The 12,514-nt window shown below is 41.0% G+C and overlaps 2 protein-coding genes across 3 annotated transcripts; both read left to right on the forward strand.

Moving 5' to 3' along the window:
- The first annotated feature begins 4,706 nt into the window (after positions 1 to 4,706).
- Positions 4,707 to 5,979, forward strand: neurl2 (neuralized E3 ubiquitin protein ligase 2). The gene is made up of 2 exons (XM_054768159.1): positions 4,707 to 5,454; positions 5,528 to 5,979. The coding sequence occupies exons 1-2, from the start codon at positions 4,707 to 4,709 to the stop codon at positions 5,641 to 5,643; spliced, it is 864 nt and encodes a 287-aa protein (XP_054624134.1). The 3' UTR covers positions 5,644 to 5,979.
- A 686-nt stretch (positions 5,980 to 6,665) lies between these two features.
- Positions 6,666 to 12,352, forward strand: msrb1b (methionine sulfoxide reductase B1b). 2 transcript variants are annotated; one of them, XM_054767131.1, is made up of 4 exons: positions 6,666 to 6,825; positions 7,138 to 7,280; positions 7,413 to 7,530; positions 8,192 to 12,352. In XM_054767131.1, the coding sequence occupies exons 1-4, from the start codon at positions 6,771 to 6,773 to the stop codon at positions 8,206 to 8,208; spliced, it is 333 nt and encodes a 110-aa protein (XP_054623106.1). In that variant the 5' UTR covers positions 6,666 to 6,770; the 3' UTR covers positions 8,209 to 12,352. The 2 variants fall into 2 exon arrangements, with proteins under 2 accessions (XP_054623106.1, XP_054623104.1); XM_054767129.1 differs by lacking the exon at positions 8,192 to 12,352 and having other exon boundaries at positions 7,413 to 8,183.
- The last annotated feature ends 162 nt before the right edge of the window (positions 12,353 to 12,514 follow it).

The following is a 12,514-nucleotide window of genomic DNA, read 5'->3' on the forward strand; positions in this document are numbered from 1 at the left end:
CCAGATATGACACTGTGAGGAATGGGGTTGAGTGGTGTTCAGGCTCCAGTTGCAGTGACGTGCAGTCACGGGAGGCAGGTGGGGCAGTCACCTGTCATGATGAAAAATAAATGTAAAAAAATGAAAATGTATTTAAAACGATTAATAATGATCACATCAAATAAATATTAATGTTTGTCCATTGAACTGTATTATAATGTACTTTTTGTTTTATTCCAATAGTTTTTAACATTTTCTTCAGTAAAAATCGCTGAATTTGCACTTTCCTGATCAAATACAGGGCAGAAACCTAAGATGAGGCTGCCGCAATTAGTAAACCCAGCAAACCGTCTCATTGGACTCAGTGACTGCACTGAGGTGGCTCATAGCGCCTGCCAATTTCTGTTGGTCAGCATGTCGTCAATATTATAATGTTGCAAAAACATTTATTCTATTCCATGCCTTTCTACTGCCCGTGTAATGTCTTTAATGTAAGTGTGTCATCAGTATTCTTGCGAATTGGACAATAAAATACAGGAATCCCTTGTTTATTGCGGTTAATTGGCTCCAGACCCAACCGTGATAAGTGAATTTCCATGAAGTAGCATTCCTTCTTTATAAATGAAATATTTTTGTAGTTACGCCATTGAAAACCTGTTTACGGTTTTTAACATAATTAGAGCCCTCTAGACATGAAATAACAACCATATAGTCACCTTTACTTTTGTATTACCCAAAACTGCAGATATAATCACACTAAATACGCCATTTAAGACATAAATAAAACTTGTGCTTGTGTGTGTCGCAGTAAATGTGTTTGGTGTGGAGGACAGAAAGTGACATCGGGGGTTCAGAGTTCAGGTTTAGCTTGCCAGTAGCCCGTGTTATGTCGACGGTGACGATTATTATTATTATTACTATTATTATTACGTTATTATTATTGTGCCTGAAATCATTTAAACCTACAATAAAAGCTTGTTTTTCTGGCGATCAAGGCTGCTTGTCTCACTGAACAATTGCTGACACGTACTGACCAATGTAGAATCCTACATTCACAATTTATTTTTATGCTTGAATTGCATAATTTAGGCCAAAAATATGTACAATTTGCTTAAATATGCCCTTTTTTCTCTCATAGTAGGCCATATTCAACTATGAAACAGTATGATTTATTTACTGATATATGTTTGAAAAAACGTGATAGAATGAAGCCGTGAAACACGACTGTAGACAAGGACACGGGAGGCGCTTACAGTACTCGCTTCAGTCTGAAGGGGTGGGGGCGTCCATGAGCTGAAAGGTGCTTCTCACTGCCATCCTTCCATAGAGAGGAAAAGCCAACGTTTATTTGTTTTTTTTTTTACTTTATTGAAATACACAACAGGGGAGGGCAAACCTTTTGAATCGCGGGCCACATTGGGTTAAAAAATCTAGTGGAGGGGCTGTCTATATATAGGTGGCCATCAAAAAGAACGACATACTTGCTCACGGTGCAACAAAACGAAAACACAACAAATCCACAGCAAGTTAATGCATTGCATAAATCAACTACTACTACTACTACGGGGGTGATAAACAACAACTAAGCACTGAACATAACTTAAAACTGTTATTTCCAAATGCCTGCAAGGCATGCTGGGTAGTCCAGCGGCAATATGTACTATGAACAATAAAACATTGGTGATCAAGAGTATCTCCACTCCTCCTTGTTTACTTCTCTGCCGACCTCTTCAACATATTTTGCAATCAAGCAAAAATGCGACAAACACGGCAAAATGTTGGGAGAAAGAGTACCACAAGGTACCCAGCAGGCCTTGCGGCGTGAATATATGGGTGTTTTTTTGGCATGGGTAGTGCTTAGATATTTAATTGTATGCCCACATGGTGCAGTAGGTAGGTTACTTTGTGCGTCGTGTGTGTTGACGTGTTGTCTTGTTTGGATCACTTTTTTGTACAAGCTCCAGATTGCATCTGACTATTTTGGCGACACAATAACACTGCAAGTCATGTTGCTTGCTGGCTACAGTTTTGATGTTCAAGGTTTAAAAAAAGGAAGTTGGAAATGCCCGGTGGGCCGGATTAAGACGCCTGGTGGGCCTGATGTGGCGTGCGGGCCGCACTTTGCCCATCCCTGGGATAGAACAAGATTTACAAACAAGTCAAATGCTATGAGATATTTTTATGCTCTGTGAAATGAATTTGACTGCCAAGATGGAGGATTATATATCCAAACTCACCAGGAGGTGATCAGACTTTTACAATAAAGTAAAGTGCATGTACTTCATGTATGGACAAAAGGTAAGAAAAGAAATGTTTTTCAGTTAATAAAAGAATAAATAAATGGCACTAAGAAGTAATTGAAACCATTTTTTGAACCAAAGTGAATTATTCTCTTATTTTTCTTGTAAGCCTCTTAATGAACAACCTGTACTGACATTAAAAAATGTAACATTCTAAAAATCAGCGCCTCACCAGCCATGAACCTTACCGCATCTCACTGCCCAGCTGCATGGGTGAGGGACAAAACTTCCATTCTTCACTGACTGAAGGACGTGTTTCTAGCTGGATGAAGGACAGAGTAATAACCATGGTGCCTTTTGTATTTCATTTGACCAGCATCTACAGTACTGCCAGTATTGACGGTGGCTTTGAGAATAGGAGATGTGGCAAAATAAAGAATCCACATTTGAATTGTGATTTGCATCAAACTCAAATGCGTTTTTGCTTTGCTTTGCACATGAGCCATGCATCCACCAAATTTCAATGGTGTAATATTTTTTGCATAACTTTGCGTCCAAACTTTGGAACAAAAATGTACAGGGATGAAAACAATACCACTATCCTTGATGGATGCAAAACATTAACAAGAAATTAAATTAAAAATAAAAATAAACTTAAGTAAACTGACATATATTATTTTAGATTAATGTAATTTTATTTATATACTATTTTGTAAAAGTCTTAGGCCACTACTAACTTTACTTTTACTTTTTTAAATATCCTTTATATATCAGTCATTAGTAAAACTGTAACTATTAGGACACAGTTGGTTAGTTGTTATGCAAAGAAAAAAAAAGACAAAACAAACATTGAAGAGGGTTTAAGCATGAGCCAAGGAAGAACCCATCAAATTTGGGTGAGGACATGGATGAAGGTGCTGATACAGGGATATATTTTTTACCGTCTGAAGCGGTGTTTACACTTGCATGCATTTTGCTGTGGCAATGCGTGTCATTTATTTAAATGACCACGTTCCCGCAGAACTTATTTAAACCTTGTCAAGTACTGTTTATGTCTAGTGTACAAAAATAGTATATGCAACGCACACTGTTCCAGGATAGGTACACTTCGCCATTGGCAGGCAAAATTGCGTCCCGCTGTGCGGACAAAACAAGTGCAAGTGTAAACGAGGCTTGAGTCTCTGTGGCATTAATTAACTGTCCGCTGCCCAGAATCATAATGACACTGGTGAATGAATTCCATGCCCAAGAGGATTAAGGCAGTGCTAGATAACAATGGTGTTCACACAAAATATTGACATTTTGGCCACAATTTGGACATGGTAATTGTGAATTGTCCTCACAATGCCAGCTTTTTAGACAATAATGGTTGTGTGATGAGTCATTTTCAGTGCATCGTAAATCTATGCTGCTCTACAAGATGTACATTGACTACTCTAAAGTATGCCCAAGTTTGTTTTTATGGCATTGATCCTTGAGTAAATATAATAATAAAATGGTTGTTAGTTGTTGTTTGGCTGATGTTGATGATAAAAAAAGTGTGATAATGTGTAGGGGTTTTAAAATGTGGATAAATTCACTTTTCTTACCTGTGTCATGAAAGAGAGGCGTAGAAAGATTCCTTTTTCTGAGTCATAGATGAAAGTGTCATATTCTAACAAGAGAAGAATACACTACGTGCAGCCTGTCAGGAGGGCTCCATCTGATCAAACAAGTTCTATTGCCAAAGAAGAGAACCACTTGAAATAGTACATTTCTGGCTCAGACAACTCTGTTAAAAGGATGAGCAGTACTCTATATTTTATATAAAGTTGCAATTGGAACCGATATTAAAACACATTCTGCTCGGTGAGGATTATACTGTACAGTACCAAAGGTCATGTTGGGTGATTTGATTCTATTTAAAGAAGGGCCGTCACCTTACCTCATTTGAAATCTGAATGTTTCCAAATTAAAGTTTAAGTAGTCGTCTTATAATATAAGCCATTATGAAAAAGAAATCTTCACACCTCATTAATTGCTGTGTTACTTAAGAATCTAATCTAGGTCACATTTGCAAGGTCTATATTTAGAGCACGGCTTTGAAAGACTACGATTACGTATCTCATTGCCATATGGCGATATGACAATTATGCCATCATTACTACACTTCACCGGTTTGTGGTATAAAATGAGCATGAAGCATCAAGGGATTTTTAATGGTCTTATTGCGCCACGCGAGAGTGAATGTGAGCAACTGCAGCTATGTGCATGTTGGCCACCCCCATCACACTAAAACACACACACATACCTTGCCATCTGTTGACATCTGTTCAAAAATAGCCTGACCAGAAGCTTCCTAAGTGACTGCAAGATAGGTAGAGCTGTGTTGCTGTTGCCGTTCTTGCAGGGAGTTTTGTCTCCAGAATGACAATAAAGACGGCACTACGAAGTTGTTTACTTGGAAAGCTTCAATAAAAGTGCTGGAGAGTGAAAGCGTAACAAGAAATGGAACCTTTTCCGAACCACTTCATGGAGTTCCACCCTATCCATGGAACCAATGTGCAACTGGACCACTCGGCCACCCAGGCCACAAGGGTGGAGAGCTTTGCCAATGGAGTGTGCTTCAGCAAACACCCCCTCAAGCCAGGGGAGATATTCCTCATAGAGATCGAGGACAAGGAGCTAGGCTGGTGTGGACACCTCCGAATCGGCCTGACCGCCAAGGACCCCAGGACCTTGGAGGTGGTTCCTGAATACTCTATACCGGAATTGACAGACATGGGTGACAGCTGGGTTTTCGCCATCACTCGCAACCACAATAAAATCGTGGAGGAGGACGATGTGGGAGAAGGTGGGCAGGAGCCTGGGGGTCACAGACTGGGGCAAGGAGAGGCTGAAAATGAAGGTGACACAAATACCAAACCAAAGACTTTTTTCACTGACTCTCATTTGTACATTGAGAATGTCCGGATCCCTAGAGACAAGCTGGTTGGTCGCAGCCGACCTGGACGCTATAGCCACATTCTGGACGACTTGTACAAAACCAATGCACTTCCGCCAACAGCCAGACGTAGCCGGATAGGAGTTCTGTATGTATCTAAAGGCCCACATCTAGCTGACATGCATATTGTCATCAACGGGGAGGACATGGGGCCTTCTGCAAGAGGCATCCCCACCATAGAGCCTATTTATGCTGTCGTGGACGTTTTTGCTGCCACTAAGTGTGTCAGGATTGTGCAGGTGGAGTATGGATGTGAGTGTCACCCCTTGCATGCTGGAAGCAATTTTTCCCCCAATTCCTTATATTTAAAACATCCCCATTTCAGTCTCTTCCTTGCAGACACTGTGCAGGAAGGCCATCCAGAAACACATCGTGCATAGAATGGCCATTGACTGGTTGGAGCTGCCAGAGGCATTGAAACACTACTGCAAATATGAGTGACACTAAGGTTGTTTAAATATTGCCACCATGTACGATGATGAATGACTGCTGGGTGTTTAATCAGGATGCTCAACCCCATCCAGTGTGTTCATTAAGGGACCACATATGCATTACACTGTGGACAAAAGTATCGGGCACTAAACCAGTACACCTACAAGAAGTGAGAGTTCCTCCAATTCTACTCGGTAGACTTTCCACAAGATTTTGGATTGTGTCCATGTGTAGACATTTGTGTCCATCCTGAAGAAAAGTTGTGAGGTCAGATGTCACTGCGGAAGCTGATCCAATTCATCCAACCATGCCTTTATACCTTGGAAAAGGGCCTTCTCCCATAATATAGGAACCATAGAACTGTCCAGATTTTACTGTGCCTATGCGATTAAAAAAATGAGCATAATTTTTTTTGTGGAACTTTATGTTGATGTCTTCCCCCTTAATGTACTGTATGTCTTTCAGTGTGACATTTATGTACAATAATTATTTTATTAAAATAATTAGTAAGTAAGTATTTTATTTTATATTACATGAATATTACATTTGCCATCCATAGCTTTGCAGCAAAGTACTGTACAAAAAACCTTATAATAAATATATTATAATGGAATATATTTTTTAATTATTACATTTTATTTGATATTTGCTGTTACAAAAAAATCGGCCATTACATCTGGTACACACACAGTCTAATGAGAACCAATACAAGAGCTGCATGAATGCCTTCATAAAGATAATAATCCACTAAATTTAACAATATATTTATGATTGTTTTGTAGTACTGTATGTCAAATGCACAGCATCATACTGTGGCTGTACTGTCAGTATATCACAGTTCCGGCAGTCAGAAAACAAAAAAACAAAAAAAATTGTGAGGTTGCGGTGAGTGCAATAGTTCCACCTCACCTCAACAATTTGTTTCTATCAGTGGCAGACTGGTCTGCAAGCGCCCAGATTGTCAAACACTGCCATCTAGCGCGCATTGACATAATTGCAGTGGGTGGAGTTCCCGTTGAATCTCACGAGACAAGAGGCAAAACGGGAAGGCGGTGCGCTGTAATGTCTACTGTAAACCTTCAGTAATCAGTCAGTCACCTTTGTAATTCATTGGGATCAGGTTCCTCACCCACAACATGTCTTTCTGTCAGTTTTTTGGCGGTGAGATCTACAAGGATCACTTCAAGACAGGTGAGCCTGCAGCAATGTTAAACCGTCATCTGAGAAGTCATGTAACCGGTCCCTGAGTTATTTATTCAGCCTCAGGTTAAATGTATATCTTGGGCCTGCCATATGATTTTATTAGGTTGTTGTTTTGCTTCCTTTTGTGAGTCAGTAGAAAATACTTTTTGGATATTGACGTTATTTGAGTCATTTATGCTTGTTATAGTGGACAAATAATGGGGATGTTTATAGTATCATGTTTGGGTTTGGCCAAATGGGGCGTCTGGTTTAGTATTTTTAAAGGTATATATGTATTTTGTAATGAAATATTTTCGACAGGTATGTACGTGTGCTCCAACTGTAACCATCCACTGTTCTCCAGTCGGTCCAAGTTCGCCCACTCGTCTCCATGGCCCGCTTTCACCGAGACCATCAGAGAGGACAGCGTGACCAAACTGATGGAGACACTCACAGCATTCAAGGTCAGGAAAGTCTTCGAAACTACGCTCATCCACAATTTTAGGCTTTTTGCCTGTAACAGATAAGCCTCATGTGAAGCTAATGGTATCATGTAATTACAGGAAGTAGGAATTTATTGCATTATTTCCTTGTAGGTTCTGTGTGGTAAGTGTGGCCAAGGGCTGGGCCATGAGTTTGTTAACGGTGGCCCGGAGGAGGGCGTGTCACGATTTTGAATATTCAGTCACTCGCTCAAGTTTGTCCCCAGCAAAGGTGAGAAAAGTACTTTGAAGCACACTTATAACCAAATCATCACCTTAAACAACGCTTCTCAAATAGAGGTGTGTCCCGGCAAGGTGGTCTCTGGTTTCTACTTACTAGGCCAGCAGACAGATAACAGGTTCCATTTATATGCTCCATTTATATATACTGTAATATGATGTGCATATAACCAAACTACAGTAACATTGTTATTGTTATTATTAACATTGTTATGTCTATCGAACTACTGTATGTTACTGGTGCATTGACACTTAGCCATACCGGCTAGCTACTTGTCAGAGCTACTATCCGGCTAGCAACTAACTTCACCATAGTCTCGGCTCAGCAAGGGACAGGACTGGCACATTGCACGTTCCAATGGCAGTAGCTACTTCCTGACTACGGAGGACAAACTGAACGTAAATGCATATTGGAAAAAACAATTGTGAAGCAGTGAAATAACCCTAAATATTCCCAGGGTTATTTTATTGTATCTGAAAGATCATGGGCACAAAAGTAGTATTAGTTATCGCCTGCTTCCAATTCATGCCCCCTCCTCTTTCTGGCTTAGGTAAATGAGCACATCAGCTATAATTAGAGCATTTATGAGAGTCAAAAGGGTTGGTAATATGAAGTAATTTTATTGTCAGTTTCTATTTTGTCTTCTTTCCAGGCAAGGACAATCAGTAAAGAGCGAGTTCACCAAGTGCAGATGGAGAGTGTGATGCGGCCAGGAGAAAGTCCTGAGAAGGACATCCTGTCTGTTGAAGTATCTCACATGACATGGACATGGTGTAGCACTGTTCATGTTTAAGGACAGTGTTTATTATAGATATTAAAGATTGTTTGCTGATATAAATCGGCCACATAATCTATGCACTTTCAACCCATCTAGTTAGCTTGCACATTTAGCATCAGTTCCTTCTTGTTTGATGAGAAATGTTATACTATGATTGATGCTTATATTATATAAAACATAAAAAAGTAAGTTCTATTTTTGGGGTTCGGTGGGTTTTAAACAAAATGTTTTATTTTGCTGAGTAACCCCTAGAGGGAGCTAGTCTCTTGTTACTTCACTTGGACCTTCTGTTTTAAACCAGCGTTGGTTCAACTGTATGTGTAGTGTGAGCTCCACTGTGTCCGTGCATGAGACACACTACTTACACGCTTCAACTGCTGTTCGTGTTTGTGTGATGAAATGTGAACGTCGGTTGCTTGAGTGGCGCGTTCTGAGGCAGCTACAGGCCGCATTCCTTGCGGTGGCGGCCTGGCCGTGCCACTGAGGTTTTCAGGAGAAGCCGGGCGCCCTGGTTTTTGAGAGCAAGGGCTGTCATTATACAGGCAACACACGCACACATAGAAAAGTGTTGGCAGTCAACATATAGCTGTATTCTTGGATATGGTGCGTATCAGCTGCTACTTTTGAAGTTTTGTTTATCTTCCCTTGTCATTTGTACACACAAACTACACTCAACTGGTTTTACCATTGACACATTTTGGTGTTGCTCTTGTTTTGCACAAATGCTCGCGGTGGCTGTTACGCGTGTGCACACAATTTCAATTTGTGCACACAATTTCAATTTGTGTGCACAAGCAGGCATCGAAAGTGTGGCACAGTGACAACACGTGTCACACTTGTATCACTTGTGATAGACTAACTATGGAAGCAAGATACTTAACATCGTTTGAATTTGAATGATTCTGATTCCTATTCCTCATTTTGATCCCAGTTCCGAACGAGTCACGATTGCAGTGGTTTTAACAGACAGCATCATAAAAGTTTGCATGGTTTAAATGAGGGCGCTAACCAGAGTTCTTTGGGATGAAATGTTCGAACTTCCCCATAATTTTTAAAATTCTATTTTCACAGGAATAAACTTTTTACTTTTAAAAAGCTCATGAAAAAACATTTTCACATATGCTGTTTATGTGTTAGTTTGTGATGCTGCAGGCACTTGAACATGCACTTTACCTGGGTGCAGAATATCAAATAACTTGTAAACTTGTTTGTCTGTGAAGCGAGACTCGAGCTACCATATTATCGTACTTTGCTAACTCAGTGTTGGTGTAAGCTGTATTTTATGACACCCTTATTTTGTGACCACAAGTAAACAGGATGTAGTGCACATCGCTCTTATTTTGAAGGCTGGGAGTGTGTGGTGTGGGTTGGGGAGGTCTTGACTTTACTAAAGGAGACACGCTGTGTACATGACTAAACTTGCATCCTAGAGCTCCCGTCCTTTATTTACACCGAACTTCCACGACATCAGCAGGCATCCTGAAACTCTCATTTGCATGATACCATTATGTTGCAAATGTTGCACTGAGCCGACTGCTCTTTTTCTTATGAAGTTAAGCCAAACAGTAGCCGCATCTTCTTCAATGGTGTTTGTCGGTGTTCACGACTATTACTTCCGGTTGGTGGACTGGGCATCGAAAATAGAAATAGAAATGTAAAAAAATGTAACAATCCTGGGAGAATCGGAATGTTAGTCCCGCTCTAGACTCGATGGCCAACCCTATACTTAACCACCTACCATGTCTTCAAGGGCGAGACTATTAAGTTGCAGGATCATCCACCATGTTTAAAAAGACAGGTGATATTAAAAGGATAGAAACATTATGTTTACTGTATTGGGTTACTGTAGTGAATCTTCCAGCAGCTAACAATGTCAGTCACCTTCACTGAGTCTGAACAATCCCAATTTGGAGAATCAAATCATAGATCCTCATTTGTAATGTCACCAAAGTGTAACTTCCTGGGCCTTCATCATTACCATTATTATGTACTGTGAAATTAAGGATAACATGATTTTTAAAAATGGACCTTCCAGTGCAGTGGTTCTTAACCTGGGTTCGATCGAACCCTAGGTGTTCGGTGAGTCGGTCCCAGGGGTTCGGCGGAGCCTCCGCCACGGAGGTTGAGACACACCAGACCCATCGTGTCAATTCGTGATGACTCGCCACCGCTTAGCCATCACTGGCTGCAGATAATCACATTACATTGCTTGCCTTGGCCAATCAGTGCTGCGAAGAATTTAGCGCGCTCATGGTGCGTTCCATTTCTACTTGGAAGTCGGAATTTCCGAGTTCCTAGCGAGAACACCCGAATGAAACGCCCCCCGAAGTCGGAATGTTCAACTTGGAAGTCAGAGCATCCACACCACCTCCGAGTCAATAATCAATGATGGCTGCCTCATGTGTAAACGATAAATAATCAATAAATAATTTATAAAAAATATTGCTATAGTGTGAAGTTTTTCTGACTTGGCAACTGGAACACTTTTAACTCGGAGATCATGTCACTGTCATTCTGACTTCCCAGTTCCGAGTACAAATGAAACGCACCATCAAGTAGTCAACGTGTGACTGATATGGTAGTACGTCGTGTGATTTCGTTCTTAATATTTTGATCCATACTAACTATGTCGAGCAAAATAAAGTGGTGGGACGAATATGTACAGCATGGATTCACATGTATCACGAACCGTGATGGGAGTCAGCGTCCTGTCTCCGTCATTTTGTGCACCAGTAAACAAATATACTTATAAACAAACATATACCTATGTCTTGAATTTGAAAAAAATATTTGGGCCGCACGGTGGTCGAGTGGTTAGCACGTTGGCCAACACAGGAACAGCCTGGAGATTGGGAAGACCTGGGTCCGATTCTCCCTTGGGCATTTCTGTGTGGAGTTTGCATGTTCTCTCCGTGTGCGCGTGGGTTTTCTCCGGGTACTCCGGCTTCCTCCCACATTCCCAAAAACATGCAGGTGAGGTTAATTGGCGACTCTAAATTGTCCATAGGTATGAATGTGAGTGTGAATGATTGTTTGTCTATATGTGCCCTGTGATTGGCTGGCGACCAGTCCAGGGTGTACCCCGCCTGTCGCCCGAAGTCAGCTGGGATAGGCTCCAGCATGCCCCCGCGACCCTAATGAGGATGAAGCTGTATAGAAAATGGATGGATGGATATATTTTATTTTTCGCTAAATAAGGGTTCGGTGAATGGGCTTATGAAATTGATGGGGTTCGGTACCAGCACTATAGCACTATACCTCAGAGCAAAACGGCAGGTGTTGTGACATCATAGTTATTATTGTGTTTTTTTGTGCCAACAAACTTGCTGTTTCACACGTACACAATTGTGAAGCTTTGTTCTGTTCGAGTTGTTCAAATGAAACAACCTGGAGGCTTATTGGTATTTTTGTGGTTTCCTGCCCGACAGTAAAACCAACATATTTAATACTCTAAGGCTATAGTTGTGATACTGTATGTGCAACATTGCACTCTATAACCACTTGCACTGTAACATTTTATACTGTACATCTGCAGTAGAGTCACATTTACATATGTTGCCATGAAGTGGATTCTGTGGTTATACTGTCTTACAATGGCTGCCACTGTTTTTCATTGTTTCACTGCATTGAGAAATACATGCAGGAACGGGGAGAACATGCAAACTCCACACACAGATGGTTCAACGAACATTCAAACCCAGATCTCCAGACTGTATGGCCAACGTGCTAACCACTAGGTCATGGTGCGGCTCACAAATAAATATATAAATGTAACATCCACTCATTTTCTGTGCCGCTTGTCCTCATTAGAGTCGCGGGGGTGTGCTAGAGCTTATCGCAGCCGACTTTGGTCAAGAGGCAGATGAAACAATCACAGGGCACTATTCCCCCTTACACCTATGGAGAATTTAGAGTCTCCAGTTAACCTAACATGGTCATTTATGCAAACTCCACTCAGGGATTTGAAACCAGATCTTCCCGATCTCCTGATTGTGTGGCCAACATGCTAAACAGTAGACCACTGTGCAGCCTAACATGTTCGTCAAGGCCCTGTCACACCTTGACGATTTAGCCAGCGCATGCCCGACATGATCATTTTGATGGCATATGTTGAACTGTGGATGTTTTTTTCAATTTTGGGCGTACACATAGCGTATTCATAACGAGTTCGACGTATACATGACGTATTAGTAACTT

Source organism: Dunckerocampus dactyliophorus, chromosome 2 (genome assembly GCF_027744805.1).
Source record: "Dunckerocampus dactyliophorus isolate RoL2022-P2 chromosome 2, RoL_Ddac_1.1, whole genome shotgun sequence".
Taxonomy (NCBI): domain Eukaryota; kingdom Metazoa; phylum Chordata; class Actinopteri; order Syngnathiformes; family Syngnathidae; genus Dunckerocampus; species Dunckerocampus dactyliophorus.